Below are 24,633 nucleotides of genomic sequence, written 5' to 3' on the forward strand. Positions count from 1 at the left end.
GGCATGACCAGAAAAACGAGAGGCATGAGCCCATTTAAGGAGTTTAGTTTGGAGATGTGGAGGAACCAAAGTCTTCCCGTGAGGAATGATCACCCGAGTAGGAGTAGTAGCCAAAATACATTCTGGATCTAGAATAGACCTAACACTCTCTTCTTCGGTATCCATAGAATCAAAGGAACGAGAGAGGGCATCAGCCTTCTTGTTCTTGGACCCTGGTCTGAAGGTAATGATCATATTGAATCGTGGAAAAAAATAACGACCATCTGGCCTGACGGGGATTGAGGCAGGATGCAGTTTGTAGATAAAGCAGGTTCTTGTGATCCGTAAAAATAGTAACAGGAAATCTGGCTCCCTCCAAATGATGTCTCCAGGCCTCCAAGGCCAATTTGATAGCAAGTAGTTCTCTGTCTCCAATGCCGTAGTTTTTTTCGGTGGATGAGAATTTACGAGAAAAGAAGCCACATGGAGAAAACTTTCCAGTAGAATTCTTCTGAGACAAAATAGCTCCTACTCCAGTGGAGGATGCGTCAACTTCGAGAAAAAAGAGGAAGGAAGAATCTGGCTGTTGAAGAATAGGTGCCGATATGAAGGCTTCTTTAAGATACTTGAAGGCCTCTACCGCCTCTGGTGGCCAGGTCTTAGCGTTGGCAGATTTCTTGGTCAGGGAAGTGATGGGTGCAATAACAGACGAAAACCCTTTGATAAAGTGGCGGTAATAATTAGAGAACCCAATAAAACGCTGGATGGCCTTAAGTCCAACCGGTTGGGGCCAATCAGAAATCGCCTTTAATTTCTCAGGGTCCATACGTAATCCGGAGCCAGAAACCACGTGACCAAGAAAAGAAAGATGCGTTTTTTCAAAGACACACTTGTCCACATTACAGTACAGATGATGCGACCGAAGGCGTTGAAGAATCAAGGAGACATGATGGCGATGAGTAATAATATCAGGTGAAAAAATAAGAATATCGTCAAGGTAGATGACAACAAATTGATACAGGAAATCCTGAAAGACTTCGTTAATAAAATTTTGAAAAACCGCAGGAGCGTTACAAAGTCCAAATGGCATGACAAGATACTCAAAATGCCCATCGTGCGTATTGAACGCCGTCTTCCATTCATCCCCTTGTTTAATACGGATAAGGTTGTAGGCCCCTTTCAAATCCAGTTTAGAAAAAATTGAAGCTCCCTTGATCCTATCAAAGAGTTCAGAGATTAATGGTAAGGGGTACCTATTCTTTTTCGTTATGGCGTTGAGGCCACGGTAGTCTATGCAAGGACGCAATCCGCCGTCCTTCTTTTTTACGAAAAAGAAACCTGCTCCTGCTGGTGACGAGGATTTCCGGATAAAACCCCTGTTTAAATTCTCCTTAATATATATAGGGACATGGCCTCTGATTCGGGTAGAGATAATGGAAATACCCGTCCTCTAGGTGGTATCTTATCCGGCAACAATTCAATGGAGCAATCCCAAGGTCTATGAGGGGGTAACTTGGAAGCCTCCTTTTCAGAAAAGACATCAGAAAACGAATGATATTGAGGAGGAATACCGGAGGGTGTTGGGAGACAGCCCATAGCGTGTCTGTGAATCCTGGGAAGACATCGGGAATGACACTCTGAACCCCATGCAAGAACTTCCGGTTTCTGCCAATCTAAAATGGGGGAGTGAAGTCTGAGCCAAGGTAGGCCTAAGATCAACGGGTTGATAGCCTTTGGAATGACTAAGAAGGAGATTTCCTCAGTGTGCAAGGCTCCAATGCGTAGAGACATGTTAACAGTTCTGTTCTTAATGGATCCTCCAATGATACGACTGCCATCTATAGGTGTAATGGCAATAGGTGGATCTAAGGGTTGCCTAGGCAATGATAACCGCTCTACAATGTCAGCTCGTAAAAAGTTCCCCGCTGCACCGGAGTCAATAAGCGCTGTAAGAGACAATTGTTTATCAGTATATTGCAGAATAACTTGGATAGAAAAACTAGAATCCATAGGAGAGAGAATGTTCATACCTAACTTAGTCTCTCCGTCATCAGTTAGGTCCGATCGTTTCCCGGGCGCTTCCCACATTGACTCAGGACATGAACGGGTTCCCCGCAATAAAGGCATAAACGATTCTTGAACCGCCTCTCTCTTTCCTCCTGGGATAAACGTGCTCTTCCCAACTGCATAGGCTCTTCCTCCGGTGTAATAGGACTTTGGAAGCGAGGAGCCAAACGGAAAGTAGATCGACGGGAACTCTCCTGAGTGCGTTCACGGAAACATATATCAATCTGGTTACAGAGAGAGATCAAAGCATCCAGGGTAGTGGGTAACTCTCGGGCTGCTAGCTCGTCCTTAATACGATCGGACAAGCCTTGCCAAAATGTGGCCACTAAAGCTTCATTGTTCCAACGAAGTTCGGCCGCCATAGTGCGAAATTGAAGGGCTTACTGGCCCAGAGTAAGGGTACCCTGGCGCAGACGGAGGAGTCCAGAAGCTGCACTGGAGACTCGTCCGGGTTCATCAAAGATGCGTCTGAAGGTTTCCAAGAAAGTGGCACAATTATGGAGAATGGGGTCATCATGTTCCCAGAGAGGAGAAGCCCAGGCAAGCGCTTGACCAGACAATAAGGAAATAATATAGGCGACTTTAGTTTTCTGTGTGGGAAAGTTCCCGGGCAAAAGTTCGAATTGAATAGCACACTGGTTCAAGAAGCCTCGGCATTCCTTAGGATCCCCATTGAACTTGGGTGGGTTAGGTATGCGGAGTTGAGAGGTGGTGGGAGCAGATACAGCTGAACCGCTTGGAGCGGGGGCAGGCTGTGGGGCCGGAGCAAGTGGAGGATTAGGAGCTGCCACCTGAGCTGCTTGGAGCGTATCCAACCTGTTAGACAGAGTCTGCAGAATCTGTAATAACTGTTCTTGATTTTTCCCCTGTTCCTCAACCTGAGCCGCTAAGTTATCCAGTAGTACTCTCGCAGTGGGATTCCCTGTCGCTTCCATCAGTTAGATAATGGGTCAGAGCAAACTGTTACGATCTTGATGCCTTAGTCAGTATTAGCACAGGCTTACCTAGGGCGCGGAGTCTAACGGCCTTCCGGTCTTCACCAAGAACCACCGCAAGGTAGTGTGGGCTTAGCTGCCGAAGAACCGCAGGTCGCGGCCCCCAGATTAGCCTACTGACGTAAGGGAGAAAGTTCTAAGTGATGGCAGGCAGACAAGAAAATAGACAATGCGGTGCAAGTACAGGCACTAACCGTGAATTCCAGGCGTAGTAGGTCTGGAACAGTAACCGGTAGATGCACGGAGGCAATGGGTGCGTGGCAGGATCCAGAGAATAGTCGGTAACACAGCCGGGTCGGTACACAGAAGTTATCAGGTATACGGTGCCAGAGGGAGATCCAGAGAATAGTCGGTCACAGCCAGGTAGGTACACAGGAGTAGGAGGAATAGAGGGGTAAACAGGGAGCAGGATCACAGGAGTCAGGACACAGGAACTGTAGCCAGGAACAGGAAACACATTGCTCTGACACAGGCAGCGTGTCAGAGCAGGGAAGATATAGTAGTTTGAATTCCCCGCCCAGGAGTCACATGATCAGCAGCAGAGAGAAGCAGGAAGTGCGGCAGCGCTAACAGAAGCAGCGCTGAAGATATGGACACCGCTGTCAGCTCCCGCTGACAGCGCAGCGGAACGGGGACAAGGTAAGTTCCTAACAATATGTTTCATGTCTCTCTGTTAAAACCGGTGGTGCCAAATCAATTTTCAAGCATCACAGCTTCTCCGCCTCCGGCTACTTCTCAAGATCAAACTGAATATGAGATTAAACAACTATTGGACTCTCGTAGATCCAGAGGATCACTGCAATTCCTAGTCGATTGGAAAGGCTATGGGCCTGAGGAACGTTCCTGGGTTAAAGCTTCAGACATTCATGCTCCTCGTTTACTCAAACAGTTTCGGAAAAGATTCCCTAAAAAAATATCATAGGTGTCCGGAGTCCACCCCTAGGGAGGGGGGTACTGTAACAATCCTGACCAGGTTTTGTTACTTTCCCTGTCTGCTCTGTTTCTCTGTGCATCACATGACTCACCCTCAGGGCGGGTCACTCTAACCTGCTCTATTTAAACTCAGCACTGACATCTGCTCACTGTTAGTGCAACTTGTTGCTAGCATGATTCCTTGGACTCCTGTGTATCCTGACCCTGTGTCTTTCCTGTGTTTCAGTTTCATTTCTCTACCTAGTGCTGGAGCACTTCTACTGGGACTCCCCTGCTGCAAGTATCATCTTGTGCATATTACAAAGACTTTGTTTTCTCTCCATTGTGCCTCTACTGATTCACAGCCTGCTGCAAGTCTGTTCATGTGCATATATCAAGACTGTTATTGTGTTTATCCTTGTCACGCTCCGCCGTGGCTAATTGACATCTGCATATCATCATCTGCATATTTATATATATATATATATATATATATATATATATATATATATATATATATATATATACAATACCAACAATTCGGTGCGCTCAAGTCAATTATAGTAGGTAACAGAGTCTCAACGTGCTTGTTCGTGATCCAGCTCTTCTTCTCACGGAATTAGCTTAACACCAGCAGTATATAATCTGCGCGTCTTTCCCTTCTATCTCCCGATCTCCACGGGGGAACAACCAACACTCCTATAATATCAAAAAGACAGGGGCGCTTCCATAGTGTATTATCCAAATAGAATGTTTTATTCCAAACATTAAAATAGCACGTACCAGATGGTAAAGGTAGTCAGGCATAAATAGTACAACAGCTCACATTTTCACATACGAACAGCACTATTAAAAGCAGCTCGAAATCAGAGAGTCTCCACGATCACCTCTACGCGTTTCATCCCTTAGGACTTCGTCGGGAGGCGTGGATCATTGTATCACAGTTCACCTATTTCTAGGGAGTATATATATATATATATATATATATATATATATATTTATTTATTTTTTTCATTGAAGTATTGAAGAACTTCATTGTGTCTTGCCTCCTTATTTTGAACCTAGTAGACTCAGCATCAGGTCGTGTACAGGCCTGCTCTGGCTATCAGACCTGTAACTACCAGCACAGTTACAAGTTGCTGGAGCCACTTGAACAAGGGCAGTTGCTCGGGTATGATGAAAATGAGGAACTGCCATATCAAAGGAGTAGAATGTAGAAATTGGGGAGAGAAGGTGTTGGAGAGAGATTGAAAATCAATAGAGTTAATATTCCTGCGGGTATGAGGAGGCTTGGAAGAGTTGGACAGCAGGGAGGTTAAAGAACTGGGAGTGATCGAGTAACTAATAAGTAACTAATAAGGTGATGATCTGAGAGGGGGAAAGGAGTGTTAAGGAAATTAGAAACTGAGCATAGTCTAGAGAAAACAAGATCAAGACAGTGGCCATTCTAATGAGTAGCAGATTCAATCCACTGTGAGAGGTCAAGTGAGGAGGTTAGAGAGAGAGCAGTGTTGAAGCTACATTGGAACGTGGATTAGCAATAGGGATGTTGAAATCACCCAGGATGATGTTGGGGATGTCAGAAAATAAGAAGTGAGGGAGCCATGCAGAGAAATGTTCAAGAAATTATTGGTGTGGTCCAGGGGGAGCGATAGATCACAGTGATATGCATAGAGTATGGGTTAAAAATCCTAACAGTATGTACTTCAAAAGATGTGAATGTGAGTGATGGGACATGGAAATGGAAATGAAATGGAGGCCACCATGTAAAAGGGCTGCAGGTGAGGCAGTGTATGATTGCGTGGGAATAAAAATAATTACCTAGTTATAATTTCCAGTGCAATCAGAAGTAGCAGAGTAAAGCGGCAGCAAATGTATAGGCAACATCCCCACTTTTTCAAACCCGCAGCTTAGTAAATCTAGCCCTTAGTGTAGAAAACACACGTCTGCCCCCACATACGTCTCCCCCAGACTATTTTTCAGGTGCGGTAACCACATTTAAAACATGTTACATAAAACCATTAAAATGGTTTTGCACTTTTAGACTAACATGGTTTTGCCGGTTATAATCTCTGTCACAGTTTGTAAGAAAAATAAAATTACCTCTGCAGAATAATCACTTTTCCACAACGAATGGGCCAAGATTCCAGTCCTCTTTTATGTTACTATAGTCCATACTGTTTTGTAAAAGACAACGATCAAAGTCCAAGAGTCATGATTAGAGAATAAAGCAGCCCTGTTCAGGGCTTTTTTTTTTTTTTTTAGCAAACTGGAATTAATGGCGGCAACCCAAATCGGAGGCATAACAGTCACATTAAGGGAGTACAGAGCAACATCTTGCCAAATCCAAGATTTCCTGGGACCCCTAGCCACTTTTTTCCTAATGCTGACTAGAAAAGAGACATAGGGATCTCACATCTCCAGCAAGCCACAGATCTTACCTTCCACAGAGCTGCCACAGCAGACAATTTGTTGGATTTCTGACATTTCGGTACCTTTGCACCATAGGTACTCTTGGCAGTGATCACTACTTATAATGCAATGGACCCATTCACAGATCCAACCATCCACTTCACTTATTTTGCACTTGAGGTAATTTTAGCACCTTCTACCAAGGTTGCTGCTTAGACAGAAATGTCAACCTACAAGGGAACTCCAGGTTGTTTTTTCACAGTGTATTTCTTCTAATGTACAGCAGCCCCAATCTCATACTATATGCATGGCATGCACCCAGCACTGGGTGGGGTACGTATTGGCGATGACTACAATAACGACAAGAATAACACTGACATAAACATCACGATGACCATCAATGTGACAGTGAATAAATATCTACATTCCATCATTTAGATGTACTCTATCTCCGGCAGCAGTTATAGCCGTAAATTCCGAATAGAGAAAATCCAGTGACTGCTAAGCTCGTCATTTACAGTGTTCACAGTTTGATTGGCGCTTTTAAGGTGCAATGGGTGGACCCGACGCTAGAATACATTATAGAGACATTGGATCTACCCATTAGTTTTTGAATGGGGACTATGCTTACTACATCGATATGTTCCCCATGTCATATATAACTAACTTTGGTATGTTCATGACTTAAATAGTGCTGTGCACTTTGTTTATATTAATGTCCATATTCTGGAAATGATGCAAAATCCGCAACTAAACCGGAAGTGACATGTCGCAAATGGGCGGAAGTGATGTGTATACCGGATGCTAATGGAGGACAAGGATCCGGCCAGTCCTTTGGGGGAAATGAAAACTCCACATGTCACTGATTGGCAGCGGGGACTATAAAAAATGGGGAACCATGTCCCAAACAATACTTACCCTTTTGATAAAGTCTATTGTGGACGAAACGCGTCAAGGAGGCAGTGTTCTTTTCTGTGTGTTCCAGCCAGCAGTGGAGAAGGAATCTCTATCCTATTTTCGGTTTATGCGTGGACTATTTGGGAACTCTCTATCACAGATAAGCCTGCTTATATTTTATACAATGTACGGGCAATATATTTGTCTTTTTGGAATGTGCCATGTCTATTAAATTTTACTATTTTTATAAAATTATGCACTTGTCATGAATGTACTACACTATTGTGTTGCTATCTCCATTTGAGCCCTAGTGTGAAATCCAATCAGAGGCAAGTTCTGGATTTCAGTGGAATATCATAAAGATGTGCAATTTATCATCTGCAATCTGTTACGGGGCCAATTTGGAATGATTATTCCTACACTAATTAATTGACGATAATACACTATGTTTGGCGCTTCTCTCTTTTCTATTTTTATATATATCAAACCAGCAAGTGAATGTAGGGAGTGAGAACCAAGGGAAACAGGAAGTCCCACTGTGTTGGGACGAAACGCATTGAGCTGTGGTCACTATTGGCATCGTTATTACTACTATATGTAAGTTACTACTACTCGTTTTAATGAATTGTCATTTTTCATACTTTTACACTGCATCCTTTGTCTATCTTCATCCATTTTCCGCCCTGGATGACCTTTGACTGAGGCATTGCCATCTCAGAGTTCACTCTGCATCATCTGGTACGCAGTATAAGCTGTTTGTGTTTTTGGAGGTGTACTCTTAAGATTAACCCATTTGGTGCCGGGCTAAACAATTGATCCTGGTGGAGGTTCTATCACATGTGGTGATAAACTACATAAACTCTATTACACTATATGTGTTTTTCTATTTTTTGACCCACATTATCGCTACTGTTGGAGAGGGGGAGATATTACCTCAGAAGAGGAACTCCGTTTCTACCACACGATCATTGACTTCATCTATATGGTACGCATTTTATTACATCTTCCCATATTACTATCAATACTACACATTGGAGCGCCATACTTGTTTATCTATCCGCATATATATATATTTATATATATATATATATATATCACTTTTTTTCAAATCCCCCTATACTTACCTACTGTATGTGGTTTTATATGTTTATGAGCACGTTTGTTCACGTGTTGTTTTAATTTACACTGAGCGCCGCTGTCTTTTTCACTATTTTATATATATATATATATATATATATATATATATATATATATATATATATCACTTTTTTTCTCATATATATATGTTAACTATGTTTTCTATGGTTTTTTGGATGATCAGCTATTGTTATTGTTAGTGTATCTTATGTGCGGCCCAAAACAACTCGTCGTCTTCCAATGTGGCCCAGGGAAGCTAAAAGGTTGGACACCCCTGATTTAAGCCAAAAAAGCAAATATGCAAAATGAAAATATTTTTTAAGCTTCCAGTGCATGCATTTGAGTCACCCAATGTAAATGTGTAAAAACAATGCAGAGGAGACTTGGCTCTTTGGGTCCTCCTAACTGGAGGAATGCTCCCGGGGGCAGGGATTTTAAGGCCCTCTTCGATGCTAACTATTCTAGAAAAATTTTGGATGCAAGCCTATAGAAGTTGCTACACCTCACAAACCTCTGGATGGCCTTGATACCTGTAGGCTCCGGGCAATTAAGCAGAGCAAAGAACTTCTCTGGTTCCATTCTTATGTCTTATGCCATTTACTGAGATGTGTCCCACACTGGACTGGTTGAAGGAACACTTCTCCATTTTGGCAAATAACTGATTGTTCACTAGTCTCTCCAGTATCTATCACATAGTTGTAATGTTACTTGAGCATGCTAGAGAAGATAAATATTTCATCCCGATAGATAATGTCTGATGTTCCAGTAGAAACCTAAAGAGGAAATTCATAAAGGCTTGGAAAACGGCTGGGGCATTACAGGCCGAAAGACGACCCAGTATTTGTAGAATTCCAGCACTTAATCTTGAACTCACCTATCTCTTTGGCTACAGATCTAACTGGATCCCTCTGCAACACAGATGCTCACTTCCATTTACACACCTACACCTGCCATAATGTAAAGTTTAAGGCCAATAAAGGTTTTAATTACTCAATTCCGGACATTCTGCATTTTGATAGCTAAAGAAGTTAACACTTCCACATTTAAAGGATTAACACAGCCAAGCAATCTCTCTCTTCCAAACAGGCTATGGTTTTGTTTAGAACTGTAAGAACGTAAACTTTGAAGCCGCTCTGTTACCCCACAGGTGACAAATTTATCTCATAGCTGAAGTCGCTTTGCATTCCCTTACATGTCACAGAATAGTACATGCAAATTCATCCCTGATATAACAATTCATAAATTCATATCTAATTGATTAGGGAACCATCTTTCTTCACCACGAAAAAGCAGTCCCATTCTCTGTAAGGTGGGCGTGTCTCTACTTGTTCTTTGTTAAAATTCCTGATGAACCCTTGGCACTCTTTGGGCAGCCCCTTTGGTCTAGACTTGGTCTCCTCACCTTAGGCAATTCTACATGCTGTTGCCATTCTTGCCAGTTGTAGGTAAGTGTTCTGGCATGATTTGCCTCACCCTTGTATCTGTTTTGTCCTCCAATTGATCACTGGGTTGTGAATGTAAAACCAGGGATAACCCAGGATCATTGGGCTCTTGGAGGTATTGATGGAGCTGAATAAGAGCAGCTACTGGTGATTTGGAATGGCACACATCAGCACCCAGATGGATGAGTTACCGAAGCTGAGGTTTTGGATTGTTCATCAATTGGCCTGATTTTAAGAACCAGAGGTAGTTCCATCTTTCAGGCAAAGTACATGTCTATAAAATTCTCCATTGCTCCAGAATCCAAAAAGGCCTCATCCATCAGGAGAGGGCAAAGGAATTGAAGAATGGAAAGTTCCTGAATGCAGTTGTCGAGCAGAATGCATATAGCAATGAGCCATTGCAAAGAGGTGGGCATGTTCCCACAAGTGAGCTCATCTTTAATTGGGTCCACCAATCCTTTCTGGGTGGATCTCGCAGTGCCTCATCATTCTATCCTGTCACTGCTGCGAGGGCTTGAAATACGATGGAATATTGGTCAGCTGAGCAACCAAATTGCTCAATCCGGACCAGTCTTGTGGAAGCACTGACGACGTGATCCGGAGAGTCAAAGATCAGTCTCAACATGGCCAAAAACTCCTAACTGTTGCTCAACATTAGATCGTTCCTTTTCTGGAGTGGTGTGGCCCAGGCCAAAGCCTGGCCAGTCAGCAAGAAGATAATATATCCTACTTTGATCCACTCTATGTGGAACAAGGCTGTTTGCAGTTAAAACTGTAGGTGAATCTTGGCCAGAAATTCCCTTAACCCTTTGGGGTTGCCATTAAACTCCACAAGTGCAGTAATTTTAGGCTCCCGGATAACAAACTGAGATCTTGTGGTCAGTTGGTTGAGTTGGCTGATCAACCACATTCGGCCAAGCCACAAAGTCTTGAGAAGACTGATAATGAGGTACAAACTGAAGTCAAGTAGTTGGAGAAGGTAGAATCATGATGTACAGTCAAGCAAAACAAGTATTCTGCAAAGCACAAGCAGAGAAATCCAAAACAAAACTTGCTTTTTGCAAAGGTTTGGTAGAACTGAGGAACTTACATTGGCTACAAAATATGAGATTGATTGATTTGCATGGCTGATTGCAAAGTGAAGAAAGCAGTGTGTTAGGACTGTTTTTATTCTCAATTAGGCCTGCAGTACCTCTGTTATACCTAGACATTTTCTCCTTGCCTGCAAAGGGTTAACCCATCTTCATCTGATCTGGATTGGGATCACGTGCTTTTTCCAACAGACTAGTGCCAGTTGATTTTTTCTGCTAGTCCTACTGAGTACTCCTGGAACAAACAGGAGTTTTGCTTACCTGACTCCTGTTTGTTCCTCTGTTTTGCACCTTTCATCGTGACACAGACTCTGGCTTCGTTTGACTTTGCTCCTGTCTTCTCCTTGGTATTGTTTATGGATCTACCGGCTTCTGACCCCAGCTTGCATGACCTTCCTACTTTTTGAGCCTGTACCTGCACTCATCCTGTTGTGCCTGGTCTCAAGGTCCTCATCTAAACCTCGTTATCCTGTCTGAACCTGTACCTCAAGTCATCAGCTCCTCAGCTAAACCTGGTAATCCTGGCATCCTGCTTCATCTGCTAAACCTGGCAATCAAGGTATCCTGCTTCATCTGACAAACCAGGAAATCCTGGTATTCTGTTAACTCCTGGGATTGTGCAGAGCTGCACAATATCTACTTCATTCAGTTGTTATCTGTGTTATCAATCCCATTGAACTCTGCAGTTTCTACCTTCTGTTTCTATGGACTTGTGCACACTGTTGAAGAATTCACTGTATCTAGTTATACCTGTGTGATCTTTGTTTGTAATAAAGACATTCTGTTTTCAAGTACTACAACTCTCTCCGTGGTTTTCACATTTGGAATCTTTAACACAGTACAGTAGTCCAGGTAAGGTGTCTACTAGGACTCTGTCCTTATTCTGAATCAGGCCTGCTGTAACTCTGTGCTACCAGAGGTGCTTCTGTTATACTTAGACGTTTTCTACTCACTTTCAGGAGTTAACCTCACTCCCCAGTTTATCACCTGTCTCTGGTCTTTTTTAAGGCAGCCTGTTCAAGCAAACTGTGCCAGTTCATTTGTCTCTGCTGGTCTCTGAGAAACCCCTGTGATCTGGTTCTGTTTGTTCCCTGGTATCTGACTTCTGCTTGTTGCATTGTCCTGCACGGTTTATTGTAACCCAGACTCCGGCTTTGTTTGACCTTGCTCCTGTCTTACCTGGCATTGTTATGGATCTACCAGATTCTGACCCTGGCTTGCCTGATCTTCCTCTGTCTGATTCTCCCGTGGATCATCCTGTGTCCTAAGCTCCTCTGCTAAACCTGGTAATCCTGGTATCCTGTACCTGCATTCATTCTATTGTGCCTGGTCTCCTGGGCCTGCACTCTGCCTGCACTCCATCCATTGCACCTGCTACTCCTATAAACTTTTGTTTGCTGTTGAACCATTGACTGCACCTAATTATATCTGTGTGATCTGTGTTTAAATAAAGACTCATTTTATAACTACTGTTTGTTATATTTATATTGGGAACCCTAACAGCAACTAGCTAGATTGCTGTTATTAGCAGAGTGCTGATTACAAGAATTGAGAGAAGGTGTTTGTAGCTGTCATTGTGAACTGTTTTCTGACACTTGTCATCTGGAGCTAGTGTTGTGAATCCTCAGAATACTACACTATGTTGTTTTTTTTTTTTCTATGCCTGGTGGTTACTGGAGTGGAGGTTCACTGTTAAGGAGGAGGTGTAGAAGATTCCTAATTTGCAAACAGATAATCCCTGACTTATTAATTGAGCTTTGGTACAAACCCACAGTCTAAATTGAGCACTTGGAGGTATATTTACTAAACTGCAGATTTGAAAAACTGGAGATGTTGCCTAGAGCAACCAATCAGATTTTAGTTATCATTTATTTAGTAAATTCTACAAAATGACAGCTAGAATCTGATTGGTTGCTATAGGCAACATCCCCACTTTTTTACCTTAGTAAATCTAGACCTTAGTATGAAAACACACGTCTGCCCCCACATACGTCTCCCAAAGACTATTTTTCAGGTGCATTCTACAAAATGACAGCTATAATCTGGTTACTATTGGCAACATCTCCACTTTTTCACACCCTTAGTTTATTAAATATACCCCATGGTTTTTAAATAAAACACTTAATTAAATATAATTTACTGCACTTGAAGGTGCCTTTTTTCTTTTATTATCTTTTAGATTTACCCTCATTCACAAGGGTAAATCTATGGAGATTGACTGGTGTATTGTGAGACACAGTATCCTTGGTAAAAAAAAAAGTATTCAATCCATTCTACACTTTGGTCTGTTTGGAAACTCCAACTAGCAGGAGCAATGAGGGCACATAGGTTCTCTGGCTTTCTTGCAAGCAGCCCTTTGAATGGATGACCATGGTAGGCTGCTCCAATTATTGAGGACCCAATTTAAACCCCAACAAACTTATTTTTATTTATTGTAAAACAGATTTTATTTCGCATGAAGTATATAAAAAACATACATAACACAGACAAACATTGTGTACTGCGTCACAAAGCAATTAAAACACAATATACCAAGGTATAAAAATTATGCACATAATATATCACAAAATATTACATATAACATATGATATAACACCCTAACCTACCAATCATTCATCTTTAATGAGAATAAAATTTTCAACAAAGTTTAGGTTTTGTGATGGGGATTTAGCTGAAGGGGGAATGGGAGGGGGAACAAAGGCCAAAATCTTTATTTCTTTATTTATGGCAGACACAGAAAGGGGGCAAGGAGATGTGGATTAGTCCTGCTCTACATGAGGAATGTCTATAATGGAATAGCAGGTTCTGGAACAGTCTGTGACAGTGTTTAACTGTCATCATCTAACTTTTCAACACAAAGCAATTTCTGGTGAGCCAGAAAAGCACTCAGAAGGCCTTCAGCCCAATATGAGATTATGCCAGGAAACAGTCCGTAAATAGTTAATGGAACTAGACACAGTCTGAGGGGCATATTCAATTGTCCGCGGGATTGCCAAAAATCCAGCTGTCCGCGCAGGATTACCGTTATTATGGTAATGCTGTGAGGAAAAACCGTTAATGCGGTAATTTACTCGCTGGATGTCAGCTCGCAGCGCGAGAGATTACCGTATTAACGGTAATAGTTTTTCCGCACTCGAACCCGCGGACAATTGAATACCCCCCTAGGAATCCATGTTCAAGGGCAACTCAAAGAAGAGACCTGAAGCATTGTTGGGATATAAAGTATCCCTTTCCCATGTACATCAATGTCTTTTTACTTTATCCATTTTAGAGCACAGATGAAGTATACACAGGAGGCCATTGTTGGGCCATATATTATAGAATGTAAAGTATAACACATTATTATTAATTATTATTATTATCATAATTATTATTATGACAGGGTACTACTTATTGGTCAATTTTATGTAGGTATATTTTGGTGTTAGAGAGCCATGACTCTAAATTAGGCTGAATGTCACCAGGACACTAGAGGTTGTAGTAAATGTAGCAAGAAGGTGCAATTGTGTACCTTGGTAAAACCATGTTGAGCTGCAGGGGGGGCATTTTAAAATGTGCAGACAAGTTTAGAACTGGGAGAGGGGCACATCCGAGCTCAACTCTAAATCATATTGTAAAAATATATTTGTGTGCTACATGCAAAAGCAGACATGTCAAATAAAATTACATTTGCACCCAACATGATTTGATCAGGTAAAAATTTGCACCCTGTAGTGATAAATGAGAAATTATAATTAAGTTGTCTCATGCATAAAATAACATAACATTGGTTAAATATAGAGATGAGCGCACTCGGATTTTGTGAATCCGAGCCCACCCGAACCTTTCCGATCCGAGTCGGATCAGAGACAGATCCGGGTATTGGCGCCAAATGAAAACTTAAAACCGAAGCTGTGAGTCATAATCCCGCTGTCGGATCTCGCGATACTCGGATCCTATAAATTCCCCGCTAGTCGCCGACATCTTCACTCGGGCATTGATCAGGGTAGAGGGAGGGTGTGTTAGGTGGTCCTCTGTCCTGGTAGATCTCGTGCTGTGCTGTTTAGTTCTGTGCTGTGCTGTTTAGTTCTGTGCTGTGCTGTGCTGTGTTCTTTAGTATCAGTCCCGTGGTGCTGTGTGCTGTGCTCTGTCAATTTTGAGTTCAGTGGTGCTGCTGGGTCCTGTGCTGTGTCCTGTTCAGTCCAGTGGTGCTCTGTCCTGTGCTCTGTGCTTCTAAGGGCATTGTTATTTCCCCATTATTCCCAAGTGTTTAAAAAATAAAAAAAAGTTATAAAAAAAAATACAAAAAAATAATTAAAAAAAAAAAAATAATTACAACAAAATTTGCAAAACCAATCCTGCAGTATAAGCCCATTGGTACTGCAATATTGCCAAGTTCACACATTCAACAGTAAAAGTTCAGTGGTGCTGTGTGCTGTGCTCTGTCAATTTTGAGTTCAGTGGTGCTGCTGGGTCCTGTGCTGTGTCCTGTTCAGTCCAGTGGTCCTGTGTCCTGTGCTTCTAAGGGCATTGTTATTTCTCCATTATTCCCAAGTGTTTAAAAAATTAAAAAAAAGTTATAAAAAAAAATACCAAAAAAAATAAAAAAAAAAATAATTACAACAAAATTTGCAAAACCAATCCTGCAGTATAAGTCCATTGGTACTGTCTGCAATATTACCAGGTTCAAAATTTGGAGGATAAAGTATGGAAAGATCGAGACCCACTTCCTCCTAATGCTGAAGCTGCTGCCACTAGTCATGACATAGACGATGAAATGCCATCAACGTTGTCTTCCAAGCCCGATGCCCAATCTCCTAGTACAGGGCATGTAAAATCCAAAAAGCCCAAGTTCTCAAAAAAAAGCAAAAAGAGAAACTTAAAATCATCTGAGGAGAAACGTAAAGTTGGCAATATGCCATTTACGACACTTAGTGGCAAGGAACGGCTTAGGCCCTGGCCCGTGTTCATGACTAGTGGTCCATCTTCACCCAAGGATCTTAGCCCTCCTCCTCCTTCCCCCCCTACAAAAAATTGAAGAGAGTTATGCTGTCAGCAACAAAACAGCAAACAACTCTGCCTTCTAAAGAGAAATTATCACAAATCCCCAAGGCGAGTCCAAGGGTGTTGGTGGTTGTCAAGCCTGACTTTCCAATCACTGTACGGGAAAAGGTGGCTCAGGAGGAGGCTATTGATGATGTAGCTGGCGCTGTGGAGGAACTTGATGATGAGGATGGTGATGTGGTTATTGTAAATGAGGCACCAGGGGAGGAAACAGCTGATGTCCATGGGATGAGAAAGCCCATCGTCATGCCTGGTCAGAAGACCAAAAAATGCACCTCTTCGGTCTGGGGTTATTTTTATCCGAATCCGAGCAACCAATGTATGGCCATATGTAGCTTATGTAAAGCTCAAATAAGCAGGGGTAAGGATCTTGCCCACCTAGGGACACCCTCCCTTATACGTCACCTGAATAACCTTCATAGTTCAGTGGTTAGTTCAGGAACTGGGGCTAGGACCGTCATCGGTACAGGGACACCTAAATCCCGTGGTACAGTTGGATACACACCAGCAACACCCTCCTCGTCAACTTCCTCCACGATCTCCATCAGATTGAGTCCTGCAGCCCAAGTCAGCAGCCAGACTGAGTCCTCTCCAATACGGGATTCATCCGAGGAATCCTGCAGCGGTACGCCTACTACTGCCACTGCTGCTGTTGCTGCTGTTAGTCGGTCATCTTCCCAGAGGGGAAGTCGTAAGACCGCTAAGTCTTTCACAAAACAATTGACCGTCCAACAGTCGTTTGCCATGACCACAAAATACGATAGTAGTCACCCTATTGCAAAGCGTATAACTGCGGCTGTAACTGCAATGTTGGTGTTAGACGTGCGCCCGGTGTCCGCCATCAGTGGAGTGGGATTTGGAGGGTTGATGGAGGTATTGTGTCCCCTGTACCAAATCCCATCAAGATTCCACTTCACTAGGCAGGCGATACCAAAAATGTACAGAGAAGTACGATCAAGTGTCCTCAGTGCTCTGAAAAATGCGGTTGTACCCACTGTCCACTTAACCACGGACATGTGGACAAGTGGTTCTAGGCAAACGAAGGACTATATGACTGTGACAGCCCACTGGGTAGATGCATCGCCTTCCGCAGCAACAGCAACAGCTGCATCAGTAGCAGCATCTACAAAATGGCTGCTCGTGCAAAGGCAGGCAACATTGTGTATTACAGGCTTTAATAAGAGGCACAACGCTGACAACATATTAGAGAAACTGAGGGAAATTATCTCCCAGTGGTTTACCCCACTTAGACTCTCATGGGGATTTGTGGTGTCAGACAATGCCAGTAACATTGTGCGGGCATTAAATATGGGCAATTTCCAGCACGTCCCATGTTTTGCACACACCATTAATTTGGTGGTGCAGCATTATTAAGAGTGACAGGGGTGTGCAGGAGATGCTTGCGGTGGCGCGCAAAATTGCTGGACACTTTCGGCATTCAGCCAGTGCCTACTGCAGACTAGAGGCACATCAAAAAAGCATGAACCTGCCCTGCCATCACCTCAAACAAGAGGTTGTGACGCGCTGGAACTCCACCCTCTATATGCTGCAGAGGATGGAGGAGCAGCAAAAGGCCATTCAGGCCTACACAGCCACCTACGACATAGGCAAAGGAGTGGGGATGCGCCTGAGTCAAGCGCAGTGGAGACTGTATTCCGTGTTGTGCAAGGTTCTCCAGCCGTTTTAACTTGCCACACGAGAAGTCAGTTCCGACACTGCCAGCTTGAGTCAGGTCATTCCTCTGATCAGGCTGTTGCAGAAGCAGCTGGAGAAAGTGAGGGAGGAGCTGGTAAAGCATTGCGATCCAACAAAGCATGTAGCTCTTGTGGATGAAGCCCTTCGTATGCTTTGCCAGGATCCGAGGGTGGTCACTCTTTTAAAGTCAGAGGAATACATTCTGGCCACCGTGCTCGATCCTCGGTTTAAAGCGTATGTTGTGTCTCTGTTTCCGGCGGACAAAGACCTTCTGGTCAGGAGATTGACCTCTGAAGAGGACCGTGACATGCCAACAGCTCCACCCTCATTTTCTTCCACATCTATGGCTGCGAGGAAAAAGCTCAGTTTTCCTAAAAGAGCCGCTGGCGGGGATGTTGATAACATCTGGTCCGGACTGAAGGACCTGCCAACCATTGCAGACATGTCTACTGTCGCTGCATTGGATGCTGTCACAATTGAAAAAATGGTGGAGGATTATTTTGCTGACACCATCCAAATAGACATGTCAGACAGTCCATATTGTTACTGGCAGGAAAAAAAGGCAGTTTGGAAGCTCCTGTACAAACTGGCTCTATTTTACCTGAGTTGTCCCCCCTCCAGTGTATACTCGGAAAGAGTTTTTAGTGCAGCGGGGAACCTGGTCAGTGAGCGGCGAAGGAGGTTGCTTCCTCACAACGTTGAAAAAATGATGTTTATAAAAATGAATAATCAATTCCTCAATGAAGTACAGCACTACCCTCCAGATAGTACAGAGGGACCTGTGGTTGTGGAGTCCAGCGGGGACAAATTGATAATGTGTGAGGAGGAGGAAGTACACACTGTAGGGGGAGAGGAATCAGAGGTTGAGGATGAGGACAACATCTTTCCTCAGTAGAGCCTGTTTAGTTTGTACAGGGAGAGATGAATTGTTATTTTGGTGTGGGGGCCCAAACAAACCAATCATTTCAGCCACAGTTGTTTGGTAGGCCCTGTCGCTGAAATGATTGGTTTGTTAAAGTGTGCATGTCCTATTTCAACAACATAAGGGTGGGTGGGAGGGCCCAAGGACAATTCCATCTTGCAACTATTTTTTTAGCATTATGTTACCATTCAACAGTCGTTTGCCATGTTCAAAAAATAAAAGAAAATGTAAAAAAATTAGAAAAATTTTATCAAAAGTTAAATGCCCTGTCATTATTTAAAACAAGAGGGTTTGACGTGCTAGAATTAGTGTAGTGTTAATATGTTATAAACACTACACTTGGAACTTGGAGGAGGTATTGTGGGCCAGGTATCAAATTTAGTACCGGGGCCACCCCACTACACAGTCCAGATTTTTTTTTGGGGAAATTCAGACCCGTGGAGGGTTTTTTATTAATTATATTGTGGTGACCACTCCTCTACGCAGTCCAGATACATTTATTGGTGCAAATCATACAAGTTCAGGGTTTTTAAATTATATTGTGGGGACCACTCCACTACGCAGTCCAGAAAGATACCTCGTTGCAACGTTTTGGACTAATAACTATATTGTGAGGTGTTCAGAATACATGGTAAATTATTGGAAATGCTTGGTTTTGAATGTTATTGAGGTTAATAATAGCGTAGAAGTGAAAATAAGCCCAAAAACTTGATTTTTGAACTTTTTATGCTTTTTTCAAAAAAAATCCGAATCCAAAACCTTAAATCCGAACCAAAACCTTTCGGCAGGTGTTTTGCAAAACAAATCCGAACCCAAAACATCGCGGAAATCCGATTCCAAAACACAAAACACGAGACACCAAAAGTCGCCCGTGCACATCTCTAGTTAAATATGAATTGTCAAACTTATATCGTAGTCAGGGGTCAAAATATCTGAAGCAGTGATTGTGTGTGTAATGTCTGTGGCCAGTAAAATGTTATTAATTTGATTTAACTGGCATTCTTCTTACATCATAACCCCTGCAGAGCAGATGTCTTGACTGTATCTGTTAAAAGAAAGAATTGTTGCCCATACATAGTATAACTGGCTGCCAAGATCTGGTCTAATAGCTGAACAGATCAAAGGCCAAACAGATGCATGTCTCAAACCTGCATCCTTCGGTTAATCCATTTCCACCTCCTATTCTGTCAAAATAAGGTCCTAGGCAGACAAAATTTTAGATTTGTTGTTTAACAAAATAATGTGACTCTGTGGTGTCTATATGCTAAATAAGACCAGAGGCTCTATGCAAGTTTCACAGGACCAAGGACACAGACTTAAAGAGGCAGATTCAATTATCTGGGAGGTGCCACCAGACACCACTTTAATGTCCAGCTGTTGCGGCTACTACGGTACAGAAATCTAAACTCCTTTTCCCTCTCATGGCTATGGGATGCAAGGGAACATGAGCGTAGATTTTAATAAAAACTCTGATGCTATGTTTCTCATTGGATTGTTATGGAGAAAAATCGCTTTACCTCACAGCTAATTGAATTTACCTCAAGACAAATTCTCTTCATATTTCATGATTTTTGGAAATCTTTGTGCCAATTTAAATTCAACGCCAATGCATAAGGTGTGCAAATTATAAATAACTGAGATATAGAGACCCTACAGTACAGTAGTTGCATATCTTCCAGAATGAGTCAGACTAATGTCACAATAATGTCATATTTGATATTTTTTTATGTCTAAAATTATCAAAGGTTTATTGAAAGGAGAATCAGGACTCTGGGAGGTATTGATAAGGGTTTGGACGTCAAAGGCAACTCTAAAACCACAGGACCAGAACCCCTGTACCAAAGCTGTTTTAATGCATGGGCACGCTCTGCAGTCGCCAAGGGTCCCTATAGGCTTGCCACCTTTTCAGTATATTATTCAGGGAGAGTTATTCAAAACCTTTGAACTCTTTTTATTAAAATGATTAGGTGGACTAATTGCCTCAGTATCAGCTTGTTTGCATATCTTATAGTAATCGGTACATGCGATCTTGCTGTTGCAAATACACATCTTGACCTTAATGAAAACAACGTTCACATACTAATTGTGCATAAGCAAGACAAAATCAGCACATATCATTTTTTAAAGCATTTTGAATAATTCTTTACAAGAAACACTTAATAACAAATAATTCATAGTAATTTTGTACTGTGCCATCTTCGCCTGTATGATTTACCAACTAAGTACCATTTTTATGTTGAATTTATTGCGTTTCGACTTCAAGGATCATGTTATATTGTCTAAACGTTTGTGTGGATTAATCTCTGCTGTACAGCATGTTTTTAAATGTTTAAACATTGATTTTGTTGGAGGTAAATATAAGCTTAATGTTATCAATAGTTTACATTTGTATTCCTATGAGTGATTGTGTAGGTAGGGCCCCAGTACACTGCTTTGCCCAAGGGCCTATAATGCATTAAGATGGCCCTGCCCTGTACCCTTCGTTAGGCAGCAACCAATGAGACAAGCTCGTCAATCATAAGTGCAGACGTCCAAAGCCCCATCTAACTACACCAACCCACACTGTACCTCAGAAAACACCAAAAATACAACTCAGGAGAAATATGGAAGGGGAAAGACTATTTTTGAACAAATTATGGTCCAAAACTAGATGGAGTCCATCCTCTTATTAGTATATACCCTGCACTTCTGAGAAACCTCCCAGTTAAAAAGGTTTATAATTCTGTGCAAATTGTCAGCTCTGGTTATTTGATCTAAATAATGACTGATCATTTTATTCTGCCTTATCCCAGGCATACAGATTGTACTGTATTTGTATCCCTTTATTTTGTAACTGTATTGCAATTATATTGTATGTCATTGTTTGTATGTTTTTATTATATACAATGCCCTGCAGCTTCTTATATTAAATCCAAAATTAAATAAGCTTTGTTCTCAATACTCTAATGAATCCATAAGCCTTTTTATGAAATGAAATATTGTTTGTCCATGTTAATCCTGTGAATGTTGTGTAAATTGTTAACCCCCAACAAGGAGCATAGTGTGTGCTATCATGTATGTTTGTGTAACAGAGTTTTGATATATTAATCCCTTGAATGCTGCTGTGTGTTATTAACTCTTTTGACTAACAAGCAGCACAGTGTACATCATACTTGCCAACTTTCTTCAGCTCTCTTCCAGGAGCCTGCCAGTGGAGGTGGGCGTGTGGGGGGCGGGGCGCCCAAAATCACGTCATTTTGGCCCCACCCCTGTGACATCATGACACAAAATGACGCGTCATTTGACAGCGGGGGACGGGGCGATTCACCGGGAATCTCGGCGTTTGGGACCTAATTCTGCCCACTTCACTAGGAAGTGAGGCACTTCCTAGTGAAGTGGGCAGAATTTGGGAGATTGCCACACTCACCCGGGAGTCCGGGAGACTCTCGCAAAATGCGGAAGTCTCCCGGACATCCCGGGAGAGTTGGCAAGTATGGTGTACATTTGTGTAACAGAATGCGGTGTGCTATTGTCCAAGTACAATAGGTGCTGGCAGAGAATAGGTGTGTATGTAGAGAATTGTTTGTGGGTAATTCGGTGTAACCTGCTTGCACTCACCTGTGTGAAAGGTGAGTGCAAGATTGAATGCTGACATCCTATGTAGCCCCTTACAGTAAACATCCACATCACAGACAGTGTGGATGCATTTGTCAATTTGTACCTATATCTAAATGAGGCACATGAGTAATACGAACATATTAAATAATTAATATGTCATTATATATAAAATAACAAATATTGTCAGGAAGTAGATAATATATAAATATTGAATACTTAAAGCTGCACTAACAACTACTGTAAAATGTTACTAATGTGCTTCTCCCTGTAGCCAGAACCCCAAGGGCTGCTACATGTTCTGTTCTCATCACAGCCCCTTCCGAAATTGGGAATGGTATGAGCAGGAGGACCAATCACAAGCCATAAGCAAGAATTGCGGCTTGTGATTGGTTCTCTTTTTCACAAGTCTCACGAACAAATTGATTACTGTAATACAGAAACTGCAGAGCTCCGAGAAAAATGGCTGCATGCTGTAGACCACAGGATAGGGGGACGAGCACTTTGAAAAAAAATTCAATAGGTGGTAGTGAAGCTTTAATGAAAATCAGTACTTGCATAGTTTCTAATATAGCAATTGTTGCAATAAAGTAAATTAGTGATATGAAGGTTGTAGTGTTAGAACTATAAGAAAATACTAACGACAAAGTAGGGTCACAAATGCATAAATAATCCATGTATGCATTGGTTATTATTATTAATAATAATAATAATAATAATAATAATAATAATAATAATAATCACTAAACTGATTGTAACAATTGCAGTCTATAATGTCAGTTCAACCAACAGAACCTATAAAAGTAATCGTACCTGTACATGGGCAAGGTATATAGTGCTACTTTGCCTTTGAACCTCATTCTGCTAAGTAAATTACATTTTTGTATTGAGAATCTACTGTTTAATGTAAACCAGCTTAATATCTTGGGAGGTAGTAACCAATAACAACCAAGCAGTCATTAGCTTTGATTGGTGTAGTATGAGTTACACAATTAATGTAAATGTCTGATCAGTTTACATGGTTTTTGCACTATTTGCACTATTGCATTGTAAATAATCCCCCATGTCATTCTAAACAGTTGGAAGTTGCAAACCCCTTATTTATCGTTCTTCTTAACATTCAAGTATTGTGGAAAAGCTGCCAACACATTTAATAGTTTTCTTATACATTTCTTACAGGTACACAGAAAGAACGGGGACTGCTGCAGTGGAAACAAGGAGCCGATGCCAGCAGTGACACATGTGCAGATCTAAGGAGCTATGACTTTCCATGCGGAATGGAATTAATTAAGCGAATACAGTGCTTTAGATGGATTCCAGTTTGTCCTGTATTTAAAGGATTTAAAGCTTCTGCACATAAACCTGTAGCAAGCAATACAAATAATCAGGATCAAGGAAACAATTCACTGTGCACAAAAGTATAATATAAAATGTAGTGCAATATTTCTAAAATGTATGCAATTAGAGTTTATAAAAAGGTCTAAATTGATGGTCATTATCTACATTACATATTAAACATTAAAGTAGTGTTTTGTTATTTTAGTTAGGGTAAATGCATCTTCTAGGCTTTTTAAGACAATCCAGGTCGTCATGGGACAGTTACAGTCTTATGTATTTGACGCAAAGGAATAAGAGATACTTGCATGACTGACAATGTTGGTCACAAGACTGTATTGTTAAACATTTATTTAATAGAGAACCTAAGGACCATTTAAGTTAAAATTGAATGTTCCTTCTACAGAAGAGCTATCAGTAACATTCACCAATATGTATTTGTAAATATTTCAGATTCTATCAAAGAAAATATTGTGGGAAATCAATTTTGCCTATACCCAGCAGAATTGTGTAATCATACTAAAGTACATTGCAACCAGTCGCCTTTAACCTGCAAATGGGTGGTAACAAAAATCATAATAATTAACACACAGCAAATGCATAGTAAGACATCTCAAACTTTTGCACATACTACTTTCATTACATAATTTGTGTTGTCAATCTGTTAAAATCGGCAAATAAATATGATTTATGCATTAAATGGGAAAAAATATATCACTGCAGTGGGTTTTTTTTTATTTTACTTGGAGATTCAGTGAAACATGCATTTTGACCAGGGGCAGCCAACGTTTTTACATACAGACGCCAGCAGAAGGACATGCTAAAAGCCATGCACAATTTAAGACCATCAAAATTTATTGGAAAATGAACTACTCCTTAGAAAAATAATGTTACCCAAAATAAAAATGTAAAGTTTGGGTTGAGGTAGGTGATGACAATAAGAAAATCTGTTACATCCTCTCATTTTCAAGCTGTTGCAAAGGACTTGGGGTAGTATGTTTTGCTAGGACCACTGATCAGAGGAACAGAGGAGAGTAAATAAATAGGAATGTGCTATTTTACTGATATTAACTAAACATAGCCACATCTGAAAAATTAGTTATTCTTTAAGT

At 41.5% G+C, this 24,633-nt stretch overlaps 1 protein-coding gene across 1 annotated transcript in view; it reads left to right on the forward strand.

Moving 5' to 3' along the window:
- The window catches only part of SLC23A1 (solute carrier family 23 member 1), a 258,391-nt gene extending 234,781 nt beyond the window's left edge, over window positions 1-23,610 (forward strand). The window contains exon 14 of the mRNA XM_075206009.1: window positions 23,366-23,610. Coding sequence (XP_075062110.1) covers window positions 23,366-23,610 — 245 coding nt within the window. The remainder of the gene's footprint in view (window positions 1-23,365) is intronic.
- Window positions 23,611-24,633: the final 1,023 nt, after the last annotated feature.

Source organism: Mixophyes fleayi, chromosome 4 (genome assembly GCF_038048845.1).
Source record: "Mixophyes fleayi isolate aMixFle1 chromosome 4, aMixFle1.hap1, whole genome shotgun sequence".
NCBI classification, from domain to species: domain Eukaryota; kingdom Metazoa; phylum Chordata; class Amphibia; order Anura; family Limnodynastidae; genus Mixophyes; species Mixophyes fleayi.